Genomic DNA, 22,732 nt, shown 5'->3' on the forward strand with positions numbered 1-22,732 from the left:
AATTTGCCCCTGCCCACTCCTCCACGCTCCTCACTCCCCACTCCCCCCCGCACCCTTCCCCTCCCCCACTTCCCCACGCTCCCACTCCGCAACCCCCATCCCCCATACTACCCCTCCCCGCACTCCCCACTCCCCCCACACCCTTCCCCTCCCCCACTCCCCCACGCTCCCTTGCCGCGCGACTGTTTCCTTACGGGATTGGTTCAACGTTAACCGCCACGCTCCCACTCCGCAACCCCCATCCCTCATACTACCCTTCCCCGCACTCCCCACTACCCCCCACATCCTTCCCCTCCCCGCACACCCTTCCCCTCCCCGCACACCCTTCCCCTCCCCCACGACCCCCACCCCGCCCCCTCTCCCTCCCCCACACTTCCCCCCCGCTCCCCCCCTCCGCCTCTCACCTCTGCCGCGCACACCTCCGCCAGCAGCCGCCGGAACGCGGCCGGGTCGAAGGCGCCGTGGCGGTGCACGCTGACGTCAGCGCCGTTGCAGCGGGCCAGGCAGGCCACCTGTGTGCGTGTTCCATATGTGTATGTGTTGGATATGTGTGTGTGTGTGTGTAGTTTGTTTTGGGGGGGGGACGGGGCGTTTGTGTGGGTGGGGGGCGACAAGCGCGCGCGTGTGTGTGTCGCGTGGCGTCCTAAATTATGTGACCCCCAACAATATTCAAACCCATTCCCAAAGTACCATGACCCAGGACCCGACATCAGCCCACAGGCAGGGGTGGCTGAGCAGGACGAACTGCCTCGCGCCCACGGCGCCACGCCTGGCGCCTTAGCCTTCAACCCCCCCCCCTTTTGCGCTGGGTTCGAGCACGTAATCCCGCCTCCAAACTCCACACATCCAACCCCCCCCCCATCCCTCCCCGCTTGCAACTGTCGCCCCCGCCTGTGCTCCGATCGTTTGGCTTGGTTTGGTTCAGGTTGGACTGGTACTTACAAGCCCCCTTTCCCCCACCTCCTTCACCCCCACCTCTGCCTGTGCTCCGCTTGTTTGAGTTGGTTTTGGTTTAGTTTGGGCTGGTAGCTACAACTCCCACCCACCCCGGCCGCTAATGTGGTAACGACTTCGTCTGCAGTCTTCAGTGCATCCTGTATCGCTTTTCCAAACATCCTTGCAACCCCCCATCCCCATCCCCATCCCCATCCCCATCCCCATCCCCATCCCCACCTCCCACCCCCCACCCACAAAGACAACGCCGTGCACCTGGCCTATGGTGTTGCCGTCTCTCCGGATGTCCTCTAGGCTCTTTACCCCCCTTCCCCCCCACCCCCACTTCTCTGTACCAATCCTTGCAACCGCCACCCCACACACACATACACACAGCCCCCCAACCCCCAAATCCCATTTCTCCCCTCATTCGCCCTCCCCCTCCTCCCCTCCCGCCCCCCCCCTCACACACACGCACCTGGCCCATGGTGATGCCGTCCCTCCGGATGTCCTCCAGGCTCTTGCAGCAGTCCAGCATCGTCTCCGCCCACCACCGCCACGCGCCCTTCCAGGTGCGGCGCGGGTCAATGCCCAGCGCGTTCAGCGCCACCACCAACGCCGCCAGCCCGCAGTACTGGGGCTCCTCCTGCGTGCTGCGCGTGCCGTGCGGTGGATTGGATTGGAATGGGATTTGGGTTGTTTGGATTTCGGATCCAAAGTAGGGTTTGGCGTTAGGGATTTGGGTTGTGGGAGAATGGGCGTGGGGCGTGGCAGAGCGGCACCCGGGGCCGGTCGAGGTGACAACATGCAAGGTAGCGCCCTCGTCCCCATTTCCACGACTCACGTGAATTGCTCAATAAGTCGGAAGAATCCGACCATGGTCCCCGCCGCCAGGGCCTCGGCAAAGATAGCTCGGCCTGTGTGTTCATGTGTTTTTGTTTGTGTGTGGGTTTGGGAGGGGGAGGGGGGCGGTTAAACAGAGAGTGCGGGAATGGTGATTGGGTGACCGGGAGGGGTCGAGCTGGGAAGGAAGGGGGTTTGCAAGTGTGTGCGGGGGGCGGGGCCCGGCAGGAAGAGACGCATTGTCAGCGAGGGAGGTGGGGGGCTGGGGGGCCCGTCCAAGAAGGGACACGCAGTCGCGGGACCGCAACTGTGCAGTCGCTTCGCTGGCAAACCGCTTCCGCCGTATTGCTTAGACGGGCGGCCCCACACGTGCGACTGAGACGACCGGAAAACCGACCTGATGGCGCGCCCCGTGCCAACCGGGCCCACATCCGGGGTCTCTGGGTGACAAGCTCACCTTCTGCGCATGAAAAGGCGACCGCAGGAGCCGGCAGCTCCCGCTTAAAATAGGTGCGACGGTTTGCGCTCGGCATTGTTGTTGGGTCAGCTCAAGTCGTTGCAGCGCTAAATGCTAAGCAAGACTGGCCATTCCATTGCGTTTCTGTGGGCGCCTGCGTCGACGAATCAGTCCAGAAAAATGCCCTGATACCGCGAATAAGTGAAAACTTCGGCGCGAATTCAAGCAGGTTTCGGCTAGCGTCAGTGCTTCAAATAATTAGCTTGGAGAGTAACACGAGACTCCCGTCAACGGCGGCATAGTCGATCGGTCCTGCGATGGTGGCCGGCACGAACCGTGTGCGAACCCGCCGCCGAATGCAATCCCGATGACCAGTCGCGCCACCCCAGCAGCAGCTCAACGAGAGGGACATAGGAAGAGCTGCCAGAAGCTATTGCTGCATGGTAGAGGCTGCAGGGGTCGTATCTTGTCGTGCGGGATGTCTTGTTGCGGCACAATTTGAATTGCTTGAATGCGAATGCGAGTGCAGACGGCAGCGGATGGCATGTACGCATTCTGGCAGTGAGTGAGTGTCTGGGAGTGTCGTTGTTGGAGTGATCAAGCCTACCTCAACATCACACGCACGATGTGGACGTAGGCATGGACATGGACACGAAAACATGGATGCGTTTGCATGCTGGTGCGCACCGGATAGAACCGCGCGCTGGTGTGTCATCATTGTGCACGCAATCATACATGGGCTACTTGCCCTTCGCTACATCCATGCAACCATAGTGCACGTTGGAATACACACGGCCGCATCTACCGTCTTCAGCACGCACCTACCTACCTGTCCGCCGGCCTTTAATCCCGCTGCATCTTTCGGTCCCTGTGTCAAAGTGATGAGATTCTGTAATGCCGCAGTGCGCTCACCAACCTCTGTAAAATACCGGTCCTTACTGCAGGTATGGTGCGCTACTCCCGGGCTTCGCGTATGCTTGGGGCGAGGGAGGTGCCTCCCTGGAGAAGGGCGGTAAGCCCCCGGGAGGCCGTGGGGACGGGGACCAGGGAGGAGCCAGTGCGATCATTGCAAACATATGTTGTCCGTGATCTGCCGTACACACATTACCAACAGAGTCGCCCTTTGTGCTTGCCTAACACATTACAAACGCAGGGGAGAGCGGTCTTCAACATCTCTATCTGCCGCCAAGGCACTTGGCGAACGACACCAAATTAATTTGCTCGACGACACAAGGCTGGAATTGCCGCCGGGACCGCCACCTCCACTAGCTAACGACACGCCTCTGTGACACATACACACACGCACTCCGACGGTTGTAAGCACAGCACAGCTAGCAGCACATCAAACACGCGCCGCGGCTCGTCAGTCTCAGGCCTTGGGGAACGGCGTGGTGCCCACGGCGTTGCTCACGTCGGCTCCCGCCACCTCCTGCGTGTGTGCGTGTGTGCGCGCGCGTGCTTGGGTGAGGGTTTATGCGGATGGGGCGTGTGCGAATGGGGCGTGCAGGAATGGCATCTATCCCAGGAGTATGACTACCGTATCGAAGATGCTCGAAGGGAACGAAATGCACGATGTTTGGTCGCAATAACGCCATACGCACACCACTCCTCCTAATGAGCCACCCCCACACGGGACGCCCTTTGCACATTCATGCATGGTGCGTGTGCTCCTGCTGTTTGTCTTAGCTCCCCCCTGCCCCCCCCCCCCTGCCCCCATCTTGCCTCCCGTCAGCGACCAATCAACATGGTGTAGTCCGAGCCAAGCGCCCACCCGCACCGTACGTACGTCATCCCGACAGCGGCAGCAGGTACATACGGTACTGGGGCCATACATACCGGTACGGCACGTACCCGGACACGACCCTACAGCCGCACGGCCCCGCCCTTGCTTGCGAAGCTAGCCCACTTAGCCCAGCCGCCCGAGCTTCCCACGCCCATGCCAACACGCCCCGACTATCTCCTTGCTACATCCAGGCCCTCAACTTACTCCTCACGCACACTGACTCATTCATTCTCACTCGTCAATCACTCGCTGTGACTCACCAGGAAGTCAGTGATCTTGCCGTTCTCCACCACAAAGAAGTGTGAGATGTACCCGTCGTACGGCTTGCCCGTGAGCTGCGGTTGTGAGGGAGTGAGGGAGTGTGACTGTTACGTGTCGGTGGACGGATGGGGGATATCGATTGCCATACATGCGGTGCTTCAAACGAACATGGGCGCGCAGGAACTAACATGCAGTGGGGGGCAAGTTGACTGGTCGCTAGATGTGAAATAAAGTGCGTGGCCTTCCATTTCCACATCCAGGTGCCCCTGCTTTAATGCTTTACACGCACGCACTTCAACCAGCGACCCGGATAACAGGCAGCAGCAGCGGGCACACCGCGCACGCACGCAGCCGGAACACGCTTCACCCCCGCCCGCACCTTGCCCTTGCCAGCCATGTTGACAAGCACAGCCACGCTGTTGCCCTGCTCCACAAACTTGACGGGCTGGAACTTGGACACGTCGTTCACCTGGCGGACAGATTATAAGTAAGGGAATGCCAGTCAAGAAATTGTAATCCATGGAATGAAGGTAGCTCGCGATCGATTGTTGATTTGTCATGCTCCTTGACTCTAGCGAAAAGCAGCACGCACGGGGAGTGGTCGTTGGGTTCGGCGTAGACCGGTAGGTGGGGTTTAGCAGCTCCCAATCGCCCATGTCCACAAGTTGGGGGTAGGGTCTGTAAGTTGCTGTTTGTTCACACGTAGGGGTTCCCCTGTTCACACTATTCACACGCCACGCCACTGGCTGGTTACAGGTATAGGTGGTTGGGCTGTTTCAAGTCGGTGACTCACCGAGCGGACCCAGGTAAAGAAGCGCGCCACGTCAGCCTTGCCCTGTAATAAGTAAGGTGGGCATGCGGACACGCAAACGTGTGTCTGTGTGGAAAGGGTTGGACACCGCGCCACTGTGCAACGTACGGTATCGCGGCAAGTGGTGAGGTTGGGTCGGCGGTGCGGTGATGCGGTGCGGTGAGGTGGATGGGGCGGCGGTTACGAGCGAGACTTGATTGGTGCGGGTGGTCGGTAGAGTGCATGAGCCGCCGGTGGGCGGGTCACGTGAGCCGCCAGTGGGCGGGTTGCACACACGCTCGGCTACGTGGGCTGGATGGGCCGTGGCGCCGGCTGCTAACTGGGCTCGAGTCAGGCCTATCGCCGTACGTGCCACTACATACTTGAAGGAGCGGGGGCGGGCCGGCGCGAGGGGGCGCTGGAAACACTACAAGGAAGCGAGGGGGCACCCCCCCCCCCGCCCTGGGAAATAAGCACGCACCCACCATGCCCATACATTCACCCAGTAGCTCCTACCCGCCGTAGCCGCCGTACGTACTGCCGTACCTTGCCCGTGTAGCCGCCGTTGACGGTGGACACCCACTTGACGCCGTCGCCGAAGTACGACTCCAGGGGGCTGTACTCGCCTGCGGTAGGTGGATGGGTAGTAGCAGGTGTGTGTGTGGGGGGGGGTAGTAGCAGGTGGGGGAGGTACTCAGCAGCAGGTGGATGGGGGAGCTAGGTAGATAGCCCACACGCATGATGAGGTTTGTCCATCCTACGGTACACATGTATGCACAAGGTCGCCAGGTAGGTAGGTAGGTAGGTAGGGCCGCCAGCAGCAGCACGCCTGGCCACGCTGCGGCGGCCGCGCGCGGGTTCGTTCAGGTAGCTAGGACACGCACGCTGCCGTGCATAGATAGCAGCGTTACCGTGTGTACTGTATGCGCCTGCAGCCCCGCGATATGTGCATAACTAGGTAACTAAGACAGCCCCGGGCCCCACCTCCCCTGCCTGGTCGCGCCTAGCCACGCGCGTACGTATGCACGTGCGTACCTGTGGCCGCGAACTGGCCGAATGCGCCGTACGCCTCCTGGATGGTGGCGGCGGCGCCGGAGGCTGCCAGCCAGCGATTCGTCACGTGCGTGTATGCGCGGGGAGGGGCGGGGTTGGGGACACAGGGGGGTGGCAGGGGAGGGATGGGTGTTTGGTGTATGTTTGCCAGGGGTGGTGTTTGCAAGGTAGGGGCGGTGTTTGCAGCTGAGTGCGCGCGAGTAGGGGATGTGCGCTAGCTCGTGACAGGCGCCGCAGACCCGGGCGTGGGCCACCGGCGCTATGAAGCTGTCTGTGGGGGAGAATGCGGTGGTCGCTGCCTGCCAGTGCGTCGCAGGTGGGACCAGCGGCCGGGCGTTGATGCGCGTTGAGTCAGGCGGAGCAGCGGCGGTTGATGAACCCGAGCCCGTGCGCTAGAGAGTCGCTCGCGGTTTTGTGAGCTGCATGTTTCTCTGCCATTTGTGTGCATTTGGCTGTTAAAGGCGCCATGCATGCATGCGACTGGCGACAGTTTGCGTCGGGCTCGAAGCAAAAGCGACTAAAGTACCAGCATGCCCCCGATCTTTGTCGACTTACGCTGAGCTTTCAGCTCACCTGCAGAGACCGGAGCCGGGGCGAACGCTCCAAGGGAAACAGCAGCCATGCCTCCCGCAACTGCCTTCAGAACGTCGCGGCGGGCCGGCTCGGCCGCGGACGCGCGCGCGACAAGGCTCATGCGGGACCGGGGCAGCGTCGCGGGGGCAGGCCGCTGCGCCGAGTGAGCTCCACGAGCAACGCCGTTACGGCTGGTGGCAGAGAGCGACGCCATTCTGGTGTGTGGAGGCGGAGTGGAAAGCAATTGGCCAGGACACAACCTCGAAAGCTGTCCCTGAGTGTGTGAAATGTCTTTGTGTAGACAGTTGCTGACTTTTATAGTCCGTGGAGCCGCATGCAGCTCGCGAGAGGGCGCCTTCGTTTCGGCGATGCCGCCCAACCGCTCCTGACGGAGGTCGACGGGCCAACGCCGCGCGGCCAGCGCGCATGAACCTTTGGCTATAAAACCTCGAATTGTGGCCTTGCATCTTGTCAGCATGAAGGCGCTACTCCCTTTCGCACAACGTCACCGCCCACCGCTCCGAACTCCGGTTTCAAGAACATTCCGCTTCGCACCTCCCTTCCCACCGCTTCCTTCCCACCCACTGCCGGCCGAATCCGGCCGAATCCGTTACGGCCTGCCGGCCCCATGTAGCCTCCACGAAGTTGCCAATTCAGCCAAGAGCCCAAGATGCTTCCGACGTTTTAGTCCAGCGCCGCTATTACACCACTATAAATACCGTAGCTGCTGCCGCTACCGCCCACAGCCCACAGCCCACACCTGCGCTCAGCAGGCAGGTGGCGAGGTGGTGAGGCAGGGGCGGATCCGTGGATCGCATAATCACAAAGAATACGTATGTATATGGTTGTGGTTGTGGGTTGTCCCGGTGACGCGGGGCACACGGGCGCACACTCTTAGCGCACCCCTGCGGCTGCGGGGGCTGGGGCCCCAGCGGCCGCCAGCGACCGACACGCCACGCGGCAGAATTTGCCCACTAGTGCCAGCTGAGCTGGCGGCTCTGTGCCTGGGGCCTTCAATGACCACCCCCAGCGGCCCCTGAAGCAGTGCGCCACTAGGCAGCGTACCAGTACGGTAACCGTGCCCAACTCCTTGGCAAGGGGCCACACCGTGGGGCCACACCGTGGGTCCCAACCAATAGCAGTGCATGTAGCTCGGCGTACCAGCAACGGTATGTTTATTGCTAGCCTGGAGCTCGCGACGGCGTCTTGCATTCGCATTCACTCGCAAGCACTTCGTTAACGGTAGCCAACTCCCTAGCGAGGGGCCACACCGCTACACCCAATGGACGCCTCCTGTCCCCCCCACCACACTTGTGTCTCCTGACTTGTGCCGGAAGCCCCAGCCTCCAGCTCGAAGCCCCAGCCTCCAGCCCCGCCGCCCCAAGTCCGCTCGTCCCTGCTGGGGGCATTCTTCATGGCTTGGCATGAATTCTTTCAATACGATTGGCATTCTTTCGACCCTGGCGAGTTCCACCTCCGTTTGCATGTATCATTAGTTCAGCTTATACACGTTGCTTCATGCACACATCCTAGCCCTTAGGCGCCACAAGCTGTTGCCAAGCACAAGGATGGCCCTAGCGCGCTCCCTTCGCGCCCTAGTGCGCTCTGCTAAGTCATGTTCCGAACCACTTCTACGTACTGCTTCACTCGCTGCTGCAAGTTTAGGCGATGTTGGGCAACCACTGTTGTCGCGGTCGCGGGAGCAGGCCACACAGCAACTATATAGCAATTATCGCTATCCATATTACGACACATTCTCAGGCCATTATGGCACAGCTGGCTTTGGCTTTTCCGCAGCAAGCCCATCGCTCGCGAGCAGCTGTGCGAGCAGCGAGAGCCGCGGCCCTTATGCAAGCGGCCCTTTTGCATCAGCCAATGGCCTCCTGCATGTCGCAGCTGGCTTTCTGGCCATGTTGCCTGTGACAGCCATGGCATCGGGTGGCGATGCTGGCACCGACGATGCGTCGGGCTCCGCGGCCGGTGGAGTTGCTGGACGGGCCGCTGGTTCTGCTAGTGGCGTTGCAGGCGGGGCGTCTGGCCCGTCAGCGGCCGGGGAGGACGGGGACGGAAGCCGCGGCGAGGTTGGTGGGGTTGGGGTGGTAAGGGTGTCCAGGGGATCGGTGGGATGCGTTCGACATGTCTGGACACTCCGTGCCCTTCTTCCTGCCCCTCCCGTGTAGGATTACTGCCCGGACTTCATTGTGAAGTTCTCAACGGAGATCATTGATAAGTACATGCCGAAGAAGGGGGCCAGCGCGGATGAGAAGAAGAAGATCATGGCAACCTGGGCGCAGATGTACTGGGTACGTGCTGCCACCACAGGGCTCATGGGCTTTACACGGGCTATGGAAGAGCACGGTTTAACTGTATAGGGAGCTGCAAGGACTTAGCTGGTGCTGAATATTGCTGGAGCCTGACACACCCAAACCTGCCGCTGCTTGTCATCCCCAGGCAGTCCCCGACGCCATGCTGGTTGCCGCGCGGAAAGACCCCTCCTTCAGCCCTGACCTCGTCCGCTTCTCGGGCACCAAGATCTACTTCATCGCTTGGGACCTATTCTACCCGGACCAGCTGCTGGACCTGTATGGCAAGGCTATGCCGCCGTGCCCAAACTGCTACAGTAAGGGGAAGGGCAGCGAGCTGGCCCGGGCGGCGGCGGCAGCGGCGCACGTGAACTCCAGCGGCTGGGCGCAGAAGCCACGGCGGTTTGTGGACATGGACCAAGACCACTACGTGAGGGCTCGCCAGTATCGCTGCTCTGCAAGCAAGAGCGCGGGCCAGGCTAAGGGCTGTGGACGTGAGTTCACTTCATTGGGGCCCGTGACGGGTGGGCGGCGGTGCGGGCGAGCAGGCAGTTTATGGGCTTGGCTTCTTGGGCGTGGCTGGGCAGGCGGGTAACGGTGGACGGTCGGGCGTTGGTGCTGTGCACTGGTGTGTTTCAGGAGCCCTGTCATTGCTGCATTGACTGTGCGCCCGGCAAGTCTGCGGGCGGGCAGGCGCCCTGCTGCAACCTGCCACGGCATACACACAAATCCGCACCCTGTGTCCACGCCCTCCTGCGCCAGGCTGCTTCATGGCAACGGACCCGGACGTGCTATCGGCGATGCCGCCGTTCTTCAGAGAGCGCGTGCCGTGCTACCTCACCCGTAAGGCCGGCATCAGTACCACTGTCAAGACCGCCATGGAGCGCGACATCTGTGAAGGGCGCTCGTTCAACGACTTCGCTGAGGGTGTGGCCGAGTGCCACAGTAGCCGCCTCATGCGGCACGCCCTCCAGTATGCAAGCTTGCAAACGATTCGCCCCAACATCCAACGTGCATACAACCCATCCTCGGCACCGCAGTTCCTGTCTGGCCTCTTCACGGGGCCCCGTGGTGTCCCCACGGGCCAGTACTACTCCACCGCCTACCAGACCAGCAACTTCAGTGATGCACGGCGTGAACAGGCGCACGCTATGCTCACAACCACGCCTGCACGTTACAACGTGCTCAAGTTCGACCACTGCCACAAGCCCTCCAAGCTGGTCCGATTGGGTGATTCCTCCAAGGCGTGCATCGGCACGGCCTGGGCCCTCAACGGAGCTTCGGAGGTTATGGGTGTGTGGCAGGTGCGTGGGTTCGGTCTCATGTGTTGTGTGATGGTGTTTTGTAGCCGCAAACGTATGCGTGTGGTCTTCTTGGTTTACAGGTCTCTTCCACGTCGGTGTGGGACTTGCGAGAGGAGCTGCACCGCATGAGCAAGCGCGCCATCGCCCTGGGTGAGGTGAGTGGGTGAATTGCGTTACATTGGGAAGGCCGCCTGCCAGGTGTGCAGCAGTGTGTTACCAGTGCGGCACAGGATTGATCGCTCCAATTCTACCCGTTCTTTCCAACAGCCAATTCGGTGCGTGTACGTGGACAACGCCGCGCAAACTGAGCGGGTGTGGCGCGCCATCATCGACACCGATGTGAGTGGCGGCGTGATGGTCAAGCAGGACACCTACCACCTGAAGAGGCGCTTCATGGAGGCGGTGCCGCGGACACACAAGCTGCGCAACACCTTCAGCTTGCGTCTGTCCGAGATCCTGCTGCCTGCCGTGGCGTCGGATGTCAAGGAGCTCTCTCTACGCGGCTTTTCAGAGCAGGAGGTGCGGCGTCGGGCGCGCAAGTACATTTCCAGCGGCCGGGATGTGCTGGACAACGTCAAGAAGTTGCTGCAGCAGTTCAAGCAGATGGACGGCGGCGCCGACTTCATCACGGCTTCCGTGGAAAAGGTGCTCGCCAACCAGATGGCTCTGGTTGCGAATGGACGCGATATGATCTCTGGTGAGGTTGCTTATGGTGACGGCGCGTGGGCTGGGGTGTGTAGGTGTAAGGGCGCATCTGTGCGGGCGGGCGTTGTATCTGATTATGGTGTGCATGGACCTGCTCCTATGCTGTGTCTTACTTGTTTTGCATCTTTCTCACATCCAGACCCGTTCCCGCTCGAGAAGATGTACTACATGGACGAAACCGGCCACTGGCGCAGCATCCGGACGACCAGTCAAGTTGAAAACCTCAACCACCGCTACAACGGCCTGCTGCAAGGTCCAGTAGCCCCGGGGCTCTGCGACCACATGACGCTGGACTTCCTGGCCCGCAGCAACATCGACCAAGCAGCCCGCCGGCGCCAGCCCGTTGACCCAGCCCTTCCGCCGCACTTCTATGACCTCAGCCTCGTGACCCGCATCAACTCCTGTTTCCCGAAGGGTGCAGAGCCCTTCGGGACATGGGAGGCGCGGCGGCGGGCGGCAGCAGAGGCGCCGGTCGAGCTGTTCGGTTTCAAGTGGCAGGAGGCGCAGGTCACCGGTGCGTTGGTCAATGGGCTGAAGCAGCAACCAGATCCCATGGACCTGGGTGTGCTGGATGACGAGGACGCGGACGGGGCGGAGGACTGGGAGGGTAGCGGTGATGAGCAGGTGGATGCGCCTGTCGTGCGAGACGAGGAGCTGTCCGCGTGGCGAGATGCTCTGCGCGTGGGCGCCAACACCGACCTCGTTGGAGCAGCTGGGGTTAGCGCAGCGGCGGCGGCAGCGGCGGGGCTGGCGGGCACGAGCCTGCAGGCTCACAACAGCCCGCCCGCGTACGGCAACAGTGGTGCAGCAGCGGCGGCAGCGGCTGGGCTGGCGGGCACGAGTCTGCAGGCTCGCAGCAGCCCGCCCGCGTACGACAACAGCGGCTTCAGCTTGAAGCAAGCGATAACAGCGGCCCTCGACCTCGGCAACCAGCAGGCTGACCGTTCAGGTGAGGCTCTTCACACGTTGGGTGGGATTGCTGTTCTGGGACACGCAAGGACGGTGTATTAAGCTTGTGTGTGTGTGCCTGGCCTTGCAGGCCGCATCATCTTCAACCTGCTGGGCGCCCTCGGCTGGATCGAGAAGCGGGCGTGGCCGCACTTGGAGGACGTGCTGGTCTGGTCTGCGCAGCTGCGGAGCCAGCTTGCACAGCAAGTAACGCAGCTGCGTGGTTCAACAGAGCCGGAGGCTGCCTGCAGCCTGGCGCTGGCAGAGCAGCGCCAGCAGGCACTTCAGCTGCTGACTGACCGGACGCGCGGATGGGACCCCGACAACTGGCCGCCCTCGCTGCCATCTCCCCGCCAGCAGCAGCCAGTGCGGGTGACGACGCTCAGCATGTTCCAGCATGCACAGCCTGTACAGTCGCCAGCTGAGAAGGCGCTCTTCGTAGAGCTCGGACAGCAGCACAGGCGGGACTACGAGGAGATGGCCACAGTGTGGAATACACGGCTAATCCAGTCGCCCACGCTAGCCCATGCGGGCGTGACGCCCAAAACGTCGCGGCTGTTGAAAGAGTTCAACGACCAGAGCGCGCGAGCTTTGGAGGTTGCACACATGACGTACGCCCACACGGCCATCACAGCACGGCAGGGACCGCTGCCGATGGCAGCGGCCTCGTTCTATAGCAGCACGGTGTCGGACAGCCAGCTCGGCGCGGTGGCGGCTGAGCAGCAGCAGCAGCAGCAGCTGTTGCAGCCACCTGATCACGCGCCGGGTGGGGCAGGCGGCGCGGTGGTGGCGGGAGGGCAGGCGGCGGCGGCGGTGCAGCAGCAGCAGCAGCAGCAGCTGTTGCAGCCACCTGATCACGCGCCGGGTGGGGCAGGCGGCGCGGTGGTGGCGGGAGGGCAGGCGGCGGCGGCGATGCAGCAGCAGCAGCCGTTGCAACTGCTGCTGCCACCTTATCACGCGCCGGGTGCGGCAGGCGGGGCGGCGAGCAGTGGCGGTGCGCTGAGTGGCCCGCCCGACCAGCAACACGCTTTGCGCCTGCAAGTGGACAGCCAGCTCGGCACGGTGGCGGCGGGAGGGCAAGCGCAGGCGGCTGAGCAGCAGCAGCAGCAGCAGCAGCAGCAGCTGTTGCAGCCACCTGATCACGCGCCGGGTGGGGCAGGCGGCGCGGTGGTCGCGGGAGGGCAGGCGGCGGCGGCGGCGGTGCAGCAGCAGCAGCCGTTGCAACTGCTGCTGCCACCTTATCACGCGCCGGGTGCGGCAGGCGGGGCGGCGAGCAGTGGCGGTGCGCTGAGTGGCCCGCCCGACCAGCTACACGCTTTGCGCCTGCAAGTGGACAGCCAGCTCGGCACGGTGGCGGCGGGAGGGCAAGCGCAGGCGGCGGCATCACAAGCGGCAGCACAGGCGGCGGCGCAGGCAGCGGTACAGGCGGCGGCGCAGGCAGCGGCGCAGGCGCAGGCAGCGGCACAGGCGGCGGCGCAGGCAGCGGCACAGGTGGCGGCACAGGCGGCGGCAGCGTGGCCACAGCTGTTGCAGCCACCGCCGGGTGGGGCAGGCGGCGCGGCGAGCAGTGGCGGTGCGCTGAGTGACCCGCCCGACCAGCTCCACGCTTTGCGCCTGCAAGTGGACAGCCAGCTCGGCACGGCGGTGTTGTCCGGGGGGTGTAGGCTGGCGGCGGCACAGCTGCCAATGCCGAGTGCAGGCCTGGTGGCGGCTGCGGCGGTTCCACGCGGCACAGCCAGCGGCAAGCGGCCCGCCCCTTCCACGCAGCCGAGCGAGGAGGATCCGAGCGGGGAGCCACCACGCAAGCGCACGGCTGGTCGGCCGGTTGGCTCAACGGACCAACAGAAACGGCGCTGCAAGGACTGCAAGAAAGCGGGCTTCGACCATGTGCACCACTGGAGAACCGCCAGCGAGTGCCTGAGCACGTGCAACGACTGCAGAAGCAAGGGCAAGAAGCTGCTCACAGGTGATGGCATCTGCACCAGCTGTGCGCGGCAGCGGTGGTGGAAGTGCGCACAGTGCTCCAAGCAGTCGGGGCGGCAGGTGATTAGTGACGACCAGGGCGTGTGCCCGGTCTGCCAGACCAGGCGCAAGAAGTCAGGAGGCAAGTGGCTGTAAATTGTATGGTCGCTTGAGTAACGAGTACCGCCAATGTGCAAACGTAGGAGAAAACCAGCGGAGGCAGTTACATGTGACAATGTGTGACAGGCACAGGTGACCGGTTACAGGTGACCGATGTTGGGCGCACTAGGCAGCGAGAGAAGAGCAGGAGAGACGGGTGCATGTGCGCGTACATGTAAGAAGTCCCCGGGGACAGTGTTAAGGCAGGTTGGTGAAGTCCCGTAGGGTGCAGCTGATCCAGCAGATGGCAAACAATTTGCAACGGCAGGACAGGAGTGCGCGGCTTGAAGCTTGAAGTTTGCTGACGCGCATTCGTCACGCTCCGGGCACGTGCAAAGGTGTGTGTTCAGTGCAGCACGCATAGGTATGCATGCCGTTGACATGTGGTTAGACAGACTGGTTAGACAGACAGCGCGGGGCATGCAGTAGTGAGAGGCGGGTTCGCTTATATTCGTGGACCAGTAGCACGGGGCGAAAGCGGTGGTAGCAGCGTGCGCACTGCGCAGAGCAGGTGTGCGAAAGGATGGGTGTGCGTGGGGGCATGGGCAGCACGCCCCCCCACGCATGAGGTACTTCTTAAGCCACCGGCCCAGCCGCCGCCTGGGCACAGGCATCCCCAGGAAGCAACGTCAGTTATGGCACAATGCGACAGCAGCACGGGGCGAAAGCGGCGGGTAGCTGCGCGCGCACTGGTGTGCGAAGGGGTGTGAAGGGGCGTAGGGGCATGGGCGGCACGCCCCCGCACGCATAAGGTACAGTCTTAAGCCACCGGCCCAGCCGCCGCCTGGGCACAGGCATCCCCAGGAAGCAAATGTCAGTTATGGCACAATGCGACAGCAGCACCGGGCGACAGCGGCGGGTAGCTGCGTGCGCACTGGTGTGCGAAGGGGTGCGTGGGTGTGCGTGTGCGTGGGGGCATGGGCGGCACGCCCCCGCACGCATAAGGTATAGCCTTAAGCCACCAGCCCAGCCGCCGCCTGGGCACAGGCATCCCCAGGAAGCAACGCCAGTAATAGCACAATGCGATGGCAGGTAGCTGCGCGCGCACTGGTGTGCGAAGGTGTGCGAAGGTGTGTGAAGGGGTGTGCGTGTGCGTGGGGGCATGGGCGGCACGCCCCCCCACGCATAAGGTACAGTCTTAAGCCACCGGCCCAGCCGCCGCCTGGGCACAAGCATCCCCAGGAAGCAACGTCAGTCATGGCACAGTGCGACAGCAGCACGGGGCGAAAGCGGCGGGTAGCTGCGTGCGTACTTGTGTGCGAAGGTGTGCGAAGTGGTGTGCGTGTGCGTGGGGGCATGGGCAGCACGCCCCCGCACGCATAAGGTACAATCTCGAGCCCAGCCGCCGCATGGGCACAGGTATCCAACCAGAGCATAGGTGTGTTCAGGAACCAGGGACAGCATCACAGTATTTGGGACAGTTCGGTGTGGAACGAGTGACCGGTGGTGGAAGGGGGTCCAGAGGGAGGGGTTGGCCAGGGGACGCGGGTGGAGATGTGGCTCATGCCAGTGCGTCATATTTGTTTGTTTCCTATTCTTTGATCCAAATGGACTGTCAAGATGCAGGCTTTCAGGAGATTTCCAGCTCGAGCGGCTGTCTCCACCATGTCCTTGGCATTCGCTGCTAGACTGGTGGAGTTGCACTTATTGTTCAAATTTGAGCTGTATTGTAACAAGGATTCTGTAACAGGAGAGACGTGGGAGATACATAGCACTGCTGGCGGTCGCTGACCTGCGACCAGGTGCGGCGACATTCTCTTTCAAATCAAAGCGTCCAGATTCTTTGCTGGCATCAGTGCATGATAGGAAAGTTTGCATCCGTCGCCTGAATCAAAGAATGGTCCTTTCGGGTCGGGAATGTCGAAATCCTTAAGGAAATTACAGGTTTCAACTCCTAATTTTGTCAAAATCGCGCGGCCTCCGGCCGCGAAGACGCCAAGCCATCAAAAAATTGCCCTGCTGGGGGCCAAACCTGTCGCATGCCACGGCAGAAAGCACGAAACCCGACCCCTCGCGCCCCTGCCGGCATACCGCTTGGAGCCATGAGCGTTAAGGAGGCCCTGCCTGCGGCGCTGTTGACGGCAGGGCGACAGGGCGTTGTCGCGAGCCCAGGCGTATGCCCAGGCGCATGCGCGAGTTTGCGCAAATTCGCCCGTATCACCTGTATCTGCCGCGCCAGAAGTCCATTGTTGCTGAAGCTTGGGCGTAATTATGTCCGGACTCACAAAGTTTGCGTCGCAATCAGGAGAAGGCAGGCCTTGGGTGTGGTTCTGGCGTACTTGTGAGCCTTGTGTGCATTCAGTGCCAGCTGCGTGCCCCTGTGGTATCTCTATGTGCTAAACACTTGAAGTCATTCGCGAACGACCGCCCTTGTCAAGGAACGAGGTATATCTTCAATTTCGGGGCTTGGCATAGCACGAGTGGGCACGAACTGTTCTATCTATGGACCTTTGATTGTAAGCAGAAGTATTATTTCCCTTGGCTGGTGCTGGCTTGCTCGTTTGACCCCGGATTGGCTGTGCCCGCCCAAGCCCCCCTCCGTGCCCGAGTCCCTTAGCCGCTGCACAACCCAAGCCCGCATCCCGCCGCCCGCCAGTCAGCTGTCTACTCCCCGAGGCCTGCAGACCGTGCTCCCGCTGGCCCTTGCGCTTGCGCGCCCGCTGTCACACACATGCACCCCACATTGCTGCTGCTGTTGCTGCCGTCGCTCCCGCCCCTGCATTCCCCTTCCCCCCGCCCCCGCCCGCTCAAGCACTGATCCGGCTGCTGTGGATGCCATGCTGCCCTGATGCGGCCGCTGCCCGAGACCCCGTGCTGCTGTTGATATCACCCCCCCCCCCCCCAGCTGCCCCTGCTGCGGCTGCCGCCCCACCCCCCTCACAAGCTGCCCGCCCGGCCGACGCCGCACAGCCAAGCGCTAGCAGCAGCCGCCAGCAGGCGAAGCCGCCAGCCGCCACAGCGCCGCCGCGGACGTCCCAAACTTGCGGCTGCAGGCAGGCAGACGCCTGGACGTCTGCTGGCGTTGCCGAAAGCGCGGCAGCGCCTGCTGCTGCGCCTACAGCTGCTGCCGCCTGTCTTCCCACCTGCTGCTGTTGCTGCGCCGTGCCGCTGCTGTGTTGCTCGCCAAGCGCCAGAAAGAGCGGCTGCTGCTGCTGTCGCCGCCAAGCCGCCAGCGCTGCGATGCTGCCGAGCTGCCACTGTCCGCCCCGCCCCACACCCGACCCCCTAATAACCCCCGGCTGCACCCCATCGCCCCCGACCGCCAAAGGCTCGGCGCAATGACACCATCACCAGTCTGAGTGCATCACCAGTTACACGCTACGACTGACACTCCGGACCCTGCCCGGCTACACCGCTATAACCCAAGCAAGGGCAACCGGACCGCCCGCCGCACGCAAAACCCACAGCCACGACCATTGAGATTTCCACTGTATCCGGGGCCACGCCGCATGCGCCCGCCAAGCAACCACCACCACTCGCCTGTAGTGCGTGGCTGTTTGTTGAGAAACGGGGCAGCAGGCAAAGCACACAGCTCCACGCAGAAAGCCGGCATACACTCAACCCGCACCGAATAATAGCATCTGTCTCTAGCCGTGCTGCCGCATGACACACCCAGTTACTGAACACAGTAGTGACTTGCGTGGCCCAACCACGCCCGCGCGGTTGTCGCCCGCCCCGCCCGAGCTGTGCGGGGTGGCTTCCCCTTCCCCCGCGCGCCTGCAGAAGACCTCTTCCCCCGCAGCCCGCGGTGACCACTGCTGCCCCCGCACCCACTCACGACACGGCCGCTGCCAGTCCAACGCGCCACGCCGCGCTTAGGCCCGAGCGCCACCAGCGTCCGCCGCTGCCGCTGCTGCTGCCGCCTCCTCCAACGCCGTTGCTGCTACTGCCGCAGTCGCCGCGACTACGCCGCTGCTGCTGCCGCCGATGCCGCCGCGCCGGGGAGCGCCACCACCACGCCAAGCCGGCCCGGGCCCGGGCCCTCTGACGAGCAACCCAAACCCGAAGCCGGAGACGCCGCAGGTGCTGCTGATGGCGGGAGCCGCTTACGAGGCCTCCTCCTTGGCAGCCTCCTTGGCCTTCTTGGCGCGGGGGCCCACCTGCCGTACGTTCATGCGCTCCAGGCGCAGCTTGGCGTAGGCGGTGGCCTTGATCTCGGCCAGCTCCTTGCCCGCGGTGGCCTTCATCTCGCTGGTGACCTTGACGGTCTCCAGCGCCGGCGCGGCCTTGACCAGGGGCAGGACCACGGCGCCCTTGACCTGGGCGACCGCGTTCGCCTCGGCCAGAGGGGTCTCGAAAGCCTTCGGCTTCTTGACGTTGCGCGGGAAGACGACCAGGTTGCTGCGGTAAGCCTTCAGACGCTGAGCGTTCTCCTGCAGGCTCTCCAGCGACTTGTTGCGGCGGCGGTGGTCGATGGCGATGCCCAGGCTGGCCGCCATGCGCACAGGGATCCCAGCCTCCTTCAGCTCGTCCAGGGTGAAGCCCTTGCCAATGCGCTGCTTGGTGTTGTACTTCAGGGTCTGGCCGCGAACAATGGGGCGCAGCAGGCCGGCGGCCGGGCGAGGGAACTGAGCCTCGGCCTTCTTAGCGCGAGCAGCCCGGCGGCGCTCCTTGCGAGCAGGCTGGTTGAACCAAGTCTTCACATAGAACTGCCACTTCTTCTTGAAGTGGTTGTTCGGGACAACGTTGTTGTGCCGCACCATTTTTGCTCAGTGACTGCAGTGAGTGTGGCGGCGGCGCCTGGAAAGAGGGAGTGTATGTGCAGGCAGGGCGTGTATATCGGCGCGGCCATCGGGCGCTGCACGGCAGCGCGATGCTGCGAGTTTGCCTGCGCTCGCTGCCCCCCGATTTCGGCTGCCACAAACCTTGCCCCCTGCGCGCTCTGCACATACTATTGAAACCTCCCCACAAAGGCCTATCTAGCCATGAATTTCTTAGGGCCTGCCTCGCTGCCCTGGAGAAATCAGGAGGTCGCTCCTTGCTGGAGCCCTTAATTTCACCCATTGCTGGCACGAACGGGGTTATAACGAGCTAAGGGTGTATTCCTAATTTTTAGAGGCCTGAAAGGCGCCTTCCCCGGGTTGAGGCATTCTGTATTTGGGTTCGGTGCGGACAGGAAAGGCAGGCATGTGGAACCTTTTCCTGCGTAATCTTAGGTGCAAATAGCGCCTGAAATGCTTGGCCAAGCTTTTGGGTCCGCCTTCGGCGGCACGAATGCTGGCAAGAATGGCCGTCGCGGTGTTGCGAACAACGTGTCGACGGCAAGGGGTAGTCTGCAATGGCTGTGGGAGGCTACTCAGGGGCACTGAGCGCATCGGTGCGCGAACAGGCGCTTGCACCGGGGGTTTACTAGTGACCGGGTGCCACAGACTCCGCAGACCCCGACTCCCACGCCACTCCTTCCCTGCTCCGTGCCAAACGCCTGTCCATGTCATGGAGTCACCTGCTTCTACTGTGCTGCCACACAGCTGTAAGCACGCACGGTTCAGGCCTACGGGGCACGGCGTGTGAGCATGCGCGGGCATGGGCGCGGGCGTGCGTGCCTGCGTGGCAGCCTGCCCCCGGCCGCATTGTGCTGCCACGCACAGTCACTTCTAGCCCAGATCCAGCTCCAGTCAGCCAGCAAGCCCAAGGTCCCATCGGCCCATCCCACCTAGCATCTGTGTGTATTTGGGGGGGGCGGCACCGTGCCGCCTGTGCCCTGCAAGCCCTACCCTGTAGCTTGGCCCTGCTGCCCCCCCTGCCCCCCTGCCCTACCTGTGGCCTGGCCCCGCTGCGGCTGCGCCAAGCTCTTCCCCCGCTCCAAGGCCCCACGGCCCCACCCATGCCACGCCACCTCAGCTCACAAGTGCCCGTGGCTCCTGCATCCCAAGCGCTGCAACACCCGCGGCTTGCCCGCCACGGACGCACGTCCACGCATCTCATCCCCACAATCCCCAGCCAACACAGCAGGGGTTATGTGCCCGAGCCCAACGAGATAGGTCCCAATAGTCAAGGCATTGCCGCAGCAAAGGTGAGCAGGCATGGCCTTTTCCTCCCCTCATGCCTCGGCTACGTAGCTGCAAGCCGAGCCGCCAGCTACCAATAGTCAGCAGATCATCGCAGCAGGGGCGAGCCGGCGTGGCCTTTGCACTCCTCAGGCTAGCTGCACGCCGAGCCACCGAGCGTAGCCAAATTCCTCAGCCGACGTACAAAGCAGGCACGGTCTTTCCAGTTTCCACCCATCTGCTAAGAGGTTGCAGCCCGAGCCGCTGAGAGCGCAACCACCCACATTCCGGCCCACGTCATACATGCCCCTGTCCCCGTGCGCACACGCTTCCTTCCGACCTCGGCTTTCCTCCAGCAGACGTGCTCCTGAACTGCTCCTGAACTCACACGGAGTGCCGTGCGTGCCTTGCTGTTCGTTTCGCCGAACCGCGCTCTGCCCCCATACACACGCGTCTAAAACCCTGAGGCCAGCGCACATGCGTGCCTTCTGGGCGGCATTGACAGCAGCCAAGCCCTGGGGTCCTCCTGTGAAACACATTACTTCCAGCCATCCTAACGGACGCACACTCCCCACAGCACAGAATCAGCGTTACCCCCAGCCAAGGCCCGGCATAATCTCAAGGCAGGCAACGGAGCGCCTGCAACCACCTACATCTACCGATAGAAAACTCCATGCTATCGTGGACCAGAGTTGATCGTTGTGCCTTCAGTGTCTTTTAATACCGTACTATCGCACCCGCCCCGACCATGGTGCGCATCAAACCGGTGCGCTGAGGGCGGAGGGCTGAGGCAGCCGCACCTGCATCCGCCACGGCAAGGCACGGCACGGCGTGTGCTCTCCCGTGCGGGATGCCACGTGGGCCCGAACGTCTGGCTGGGGTCTGGCGGTGCGCCCACACCCCGGCCTCTTTCCACACATACAAATGCACTCGCCCACAGACACCCGTCCCCAACACGCTGCCCAGCCGCTCCAAGCTCCAGCCGCTTCATGCTCAAGATGGCGATCCACCCAGACGCTCAGGCCTCCCTAGCAGTTCAGCTCGACAGACGCCCGGGCCGCCGTAGTACTTCGGCCGCGCTAGCTGTTCAGGCCGCCCTAGCAGTTATTGACGATGCCCTAAGCAACTCAATGCAAACAGTTCATCCGCCCCTACAGTCCAGCCGCCCTAGCAGTTCGGCTGCGCTAGCTGTTCAGCCGATCAAGCCGCCCAGCTCTCGCATGTGTTGCAGGTCCCATGGGCGGGCACGGTGGTGGGCGGAGTTGGCGCGGACGACTTGTATCCGGCGCATGTGCCGGGCGGGCTTGCGGCAGCAATCTCCCTCCGTCCCACCCGCGCGCGCGCGCGCTCCCTCCGAAGGCAGCCGCTCGGGCGTCGGGGCGGGTCGGCCACGCGCCCACGGGTCGCAACGCACGGATCCAAAACGGAACCTCCTGCGGTCACCAAGTCCGGATTCCGTGCAGATTTCAGCATGCGTGTGCTTTAAATCATCATTCAGCTCACGTCATGTGGGGTGTGGCATCGCGGGCGTGTTAATTATTACCGTACGTACTTGCCCCCTGCTGTGTCGAGGATGGACAGCAGGGGGGCGACGCAGCAGGCCCGGATTGGGGCTACTGCTGCACGGACGGCACACACCTCGCATAAACAAAGCGCACACGTACCGTAAATAGGCGGCTGCGCGCGGACCACCCCACCCGCCCCACCGAACCCCACGACCCATCCCCGTCATCGCCCGCAGGCGTCACTGGCCACTGTCGTACACACCCTGTCGTACCATGGGGCTCGGCAACGTCGTAAACACGTTGTTTCATACCCTGAAAGCAGCTGGGTGTGAGGCCGGCTGCGCCTCACCCCGCACGAAGGTGCCAGAACAGGATCACAGGATTTTTGCTCTGTTGTACGGCTTCGCCCGTGGTGACCGGCTCTCGCCCGCCAGCCAGCCAGGCTCCGAGAGCGCTGCTGGCGGCCGGCCGTGTTGTATCCCTTGGCTTGAGGCTGGCGCTGGGGCTGGGGCTGGGGCTGGGGCTGGGGCTGGGGCTGGGGCTGGGGCTGGGTTGGGGCTGGGGCTGGGGCTGGGGCTGGGGCTGGGGCTGGGGCTGGGGCTGGGAGGAGGTGAAGGCGTGTGGGTGCCGGTGTTCGTGTCGGCGGAAGGAGGCGGGCGCGAAGGACGCGACAGACGGGCGCCGGCGCCGGCTGCAACAGGCAGGGCGAGATGGGTCAGGCGGGGTCAGGGCAGGTTGGCGCAGCCCCGTAGTGTGCAGCAGGGGGACATAGGGGACACACATGGGGGCGGAGGTATGGGCAACGGAGTGGGCCCTGGGCTGGCTGTGGTTTTAGTGCGGCGTGCGGGAAAGAAGACAGCGCTTCGCATGGTTGTGGCAGCAGGGGGGGTTTGGTGGGGTGAGGCGTGTGGTACTCACCAGCGTTTGCGGGTGCAACCGTGCCCAACAGCAATACGGCCGGTGTGCCGACCGCGAGAGCTCCGAGCGCGATCGCCTCCCGGCGATTGATTGAAGCCAGCATCTTTTCATACTTGTGAGGAGATCCTGCTACAAGTATTCGACATGCTCGCGGCGCCGGCTGCGCACGCGACGGAAGTAAGGAATTCTGGGCTCGGCATCCCGGGTGTTTCGCGACGGAATACTGCAGCGCCCCCAAGCGGCACGGC

At 63.1% G+C, this 22,732-nt stretch overlaps 5 protein-coding genes across 5 annotated transcripts in view; 1 reads left to right on the forward strand and 4 right to left on the reverse strand.

Moving 5' to 3' along the window:
- Positions 1-2,710, reverse strand: part of CHLRE_14g629960v5 (uncharacterized protein) — a 7,286-nt gene extending 4,576 nt beyond the window's left edge. The window contains exons 1-4 of the mRNA XM_043070364.1: positions 2,234-2,710; positions 1,778-1,850; positions 1,412-1,586; positions 405-512 (exon numbers count right to left, since the gene is read on the reverse strand). Coding sequence (XP_042917037.1) covers positions 405-512; positions 1,412-1,586; positions 1,778-1,850; positions 2,234-2,309 — 432 coding nt within the window. The 5' untranslated portion in view covers positions 2,310-2,710. The remainder of the gene's footprint in view (positions 1-404; positions 513-1,411; positions 1,587-1,777; positions 1,851-2,233) is intronic.
- Positions 2,711-3,285: 575 nt separating this feature from the next.
- On the reverse strand, positions 3,286-7,140 carry CHLRE_14g630000v5 (uncharacterized protein). The gene is made up of 7 exons (XM_043070365.1): positions 6,694-7,140; positions 6,103-6,165; positions 5,614-5,693; positions 5,071-5,112; positions 4,657-4,746; positions 4,277-4,351; positions 3,286-3,662 (listed from the first exon to the last, which is right to left on the reverse strand). The coding sequence occupies exons 1-7, from the start codon at positions 6,905-6,907 to the stop codon at positions 3,603-3,605; spliced, it is 624 nt and encodes a 207-aa protein (XP_042917038.1). The 5' UTR covers positions 6,908-7,140; the 3' UTR covers positions 3,286-3,602.
- A 1,020-nt stretch (positions 7,141-8,160) lies between these two features.
- Positions 8,161-14,662, forward strand: CHLRE_14g630050v5 (uncharacterized protein). The gene is made up of 8 exons (XM_043070366.1): positions 8,161-8,774; positions 8,874-8,996; positions 9,145-9,490; positions 9,759-10,300; positions 10,381-10,455; positions 10,568-10,997; positions 11,145-11,954; positions 12,045-14,662. The coding sequence occupies exons 1-8, from the start codon at positions 8,622-8,624 to the stop codon at positions 14,069-14,071; spliced, it is 4,506 nt and encodes a 1,501-aa protein (XP_042917039.1). The 5' UTR covers positions 8,161-8,621; the 3' UTR covers positions 14,072-14,662.
- An 844-nt stretch (positions 14,663-15,506) lies between these two features.
- On the reverse strand, positions 15,507-19,362 carry CHLRE_14g630100v5 (ribosomal protein L13). The gene is made up of 2 exons (XM_001692618.2): positions 18,940-19,362; positions 15,507-18,814 (listed from the first exon to the last, which is right to left on the reverse strand). The coding sequence occupies exon 2, from the start codon at positions 18,775-18,777 to the stop codon at positions 18,121-18,123; it is 657 nt and encodes a 218-aa protein (XP_001692670.1). The 5' UTR covers positions 18,778-18,814; positions 18,940-19,362; the 3' UTR covers positions 15,507-18,120.
- Positions 19,363-19,416: 54 nt separating this feature from the next.
- On the reverse strand, positions 19,417-22,732 carry CHLRE_14g630125v5 (uncharacterized protein). The gene is made up of 4 exons (XM_043070367.1): positions 22,485-22,732; positions 21,994-22,257; positions 21,839-21,904; positions 19,417-21,494 (listed from the first exon to the last, which is right to left on the reverse strand). Exons 1-4 carry the CDS (start codon positions 22,585-22,587, stop codon positions 21,262-21,264), a joined length of 666 nt encoding a protein of 221 aa, XP_042917040.1. The 5' UTR covers positions 22,588-22,732; the 3' UTR covers positions 19,417-21,261.

The sequence above is a fragment of the Chlamydomonas reinhardtii genome, chromosome 14 (assembly GCF_000002595.2).
Source record: "Chlamydomonas reinhardtii strain CC-503 cw92 mt+ chromosome 14, whole genome shotgun sequence".
NCBI lineage: Eukaryota > Viridiplantae > Chlorophyta > Chlorophyceae > Chlamydomonadales > Chlamydomonadaceae > Chlamydomonas > Chlamydomonas reinhardtii.

Bases quoted from the DNA above. Each gene is read 5' to 3' on its own strand.
- CHLRE_14g630100v5 (XM_001692618.2), bottom strand. From the start codon at position 18,777: ATGGTGCGGCACAACAACGTTGTCCCGAACAACCACTTCAAGAAGAAG.
- CHLRE_14g630000v5 (XM_043070365.1), bottom strand. From the start codon at position 6,907: ATGGCGTCGCTCTCTGCCACCAGCCGTAACGGCGTTGCTCGTGGAGCT. The intron at 5,694-6,102 runs GTACGCACGTGC...CACCTACCGCAG, and splicing joins CGGCCAGTTCGCGGCCACAG to GCGAGTACAGCCCCCTGGAG. The intron at 5,113-5,613 runs GTACGGCAGTAC...TACTTATTACAG, and splicing joins ACGGCGGCTACACGGGCAAG to GGCAAGGCTGACGTGGCGCG.
- CHLRE_14g630125v5 (XM_043070367.1), bottom strand. From the start codon at position 22,587: ATGCTGGCTTCAATCAATCGCCGGGAGGCGATCGCGCTCGGAGCTCTC. The intron at 22,258-22,484 runs GTGAGTACCACA...TGCCTGTTGCAG, and splicing joins GGTTGCACCCGCAAACGCTG to CCGGCGCCGGCGCCCGTCTG. The intron at 21,495-21,838 runs GTACGACAGGGT...TGGTGACCGCAG, and splicing joins CGACGTTGCCGAGCCCCATG to GAGGTTCCGTTTTGGATCCG.
- CHLRE_14g630050v5 (XM_043070366.1), top strand. From the start codon at position 8,622: ATGGCATCGGGTGGCGATGCTGGCACCGACGATGCGTCGGGCTCCGCG. The intron at 10,998-11,144 runs GTGAGGTTGCTT...TCTCACATCCAG, and splicing joins TGGACGCGATATGATCTCTG to ACCCGTTCCCGCTCGAGAAG. The intron at 11,955-12,044 runs GTGAGGCTCTTC...CTGGCCTTGCAG, and splicing joins CCAGCAGGCTGACCGTTCAG to GCCGCATCATCTTCAACCTG.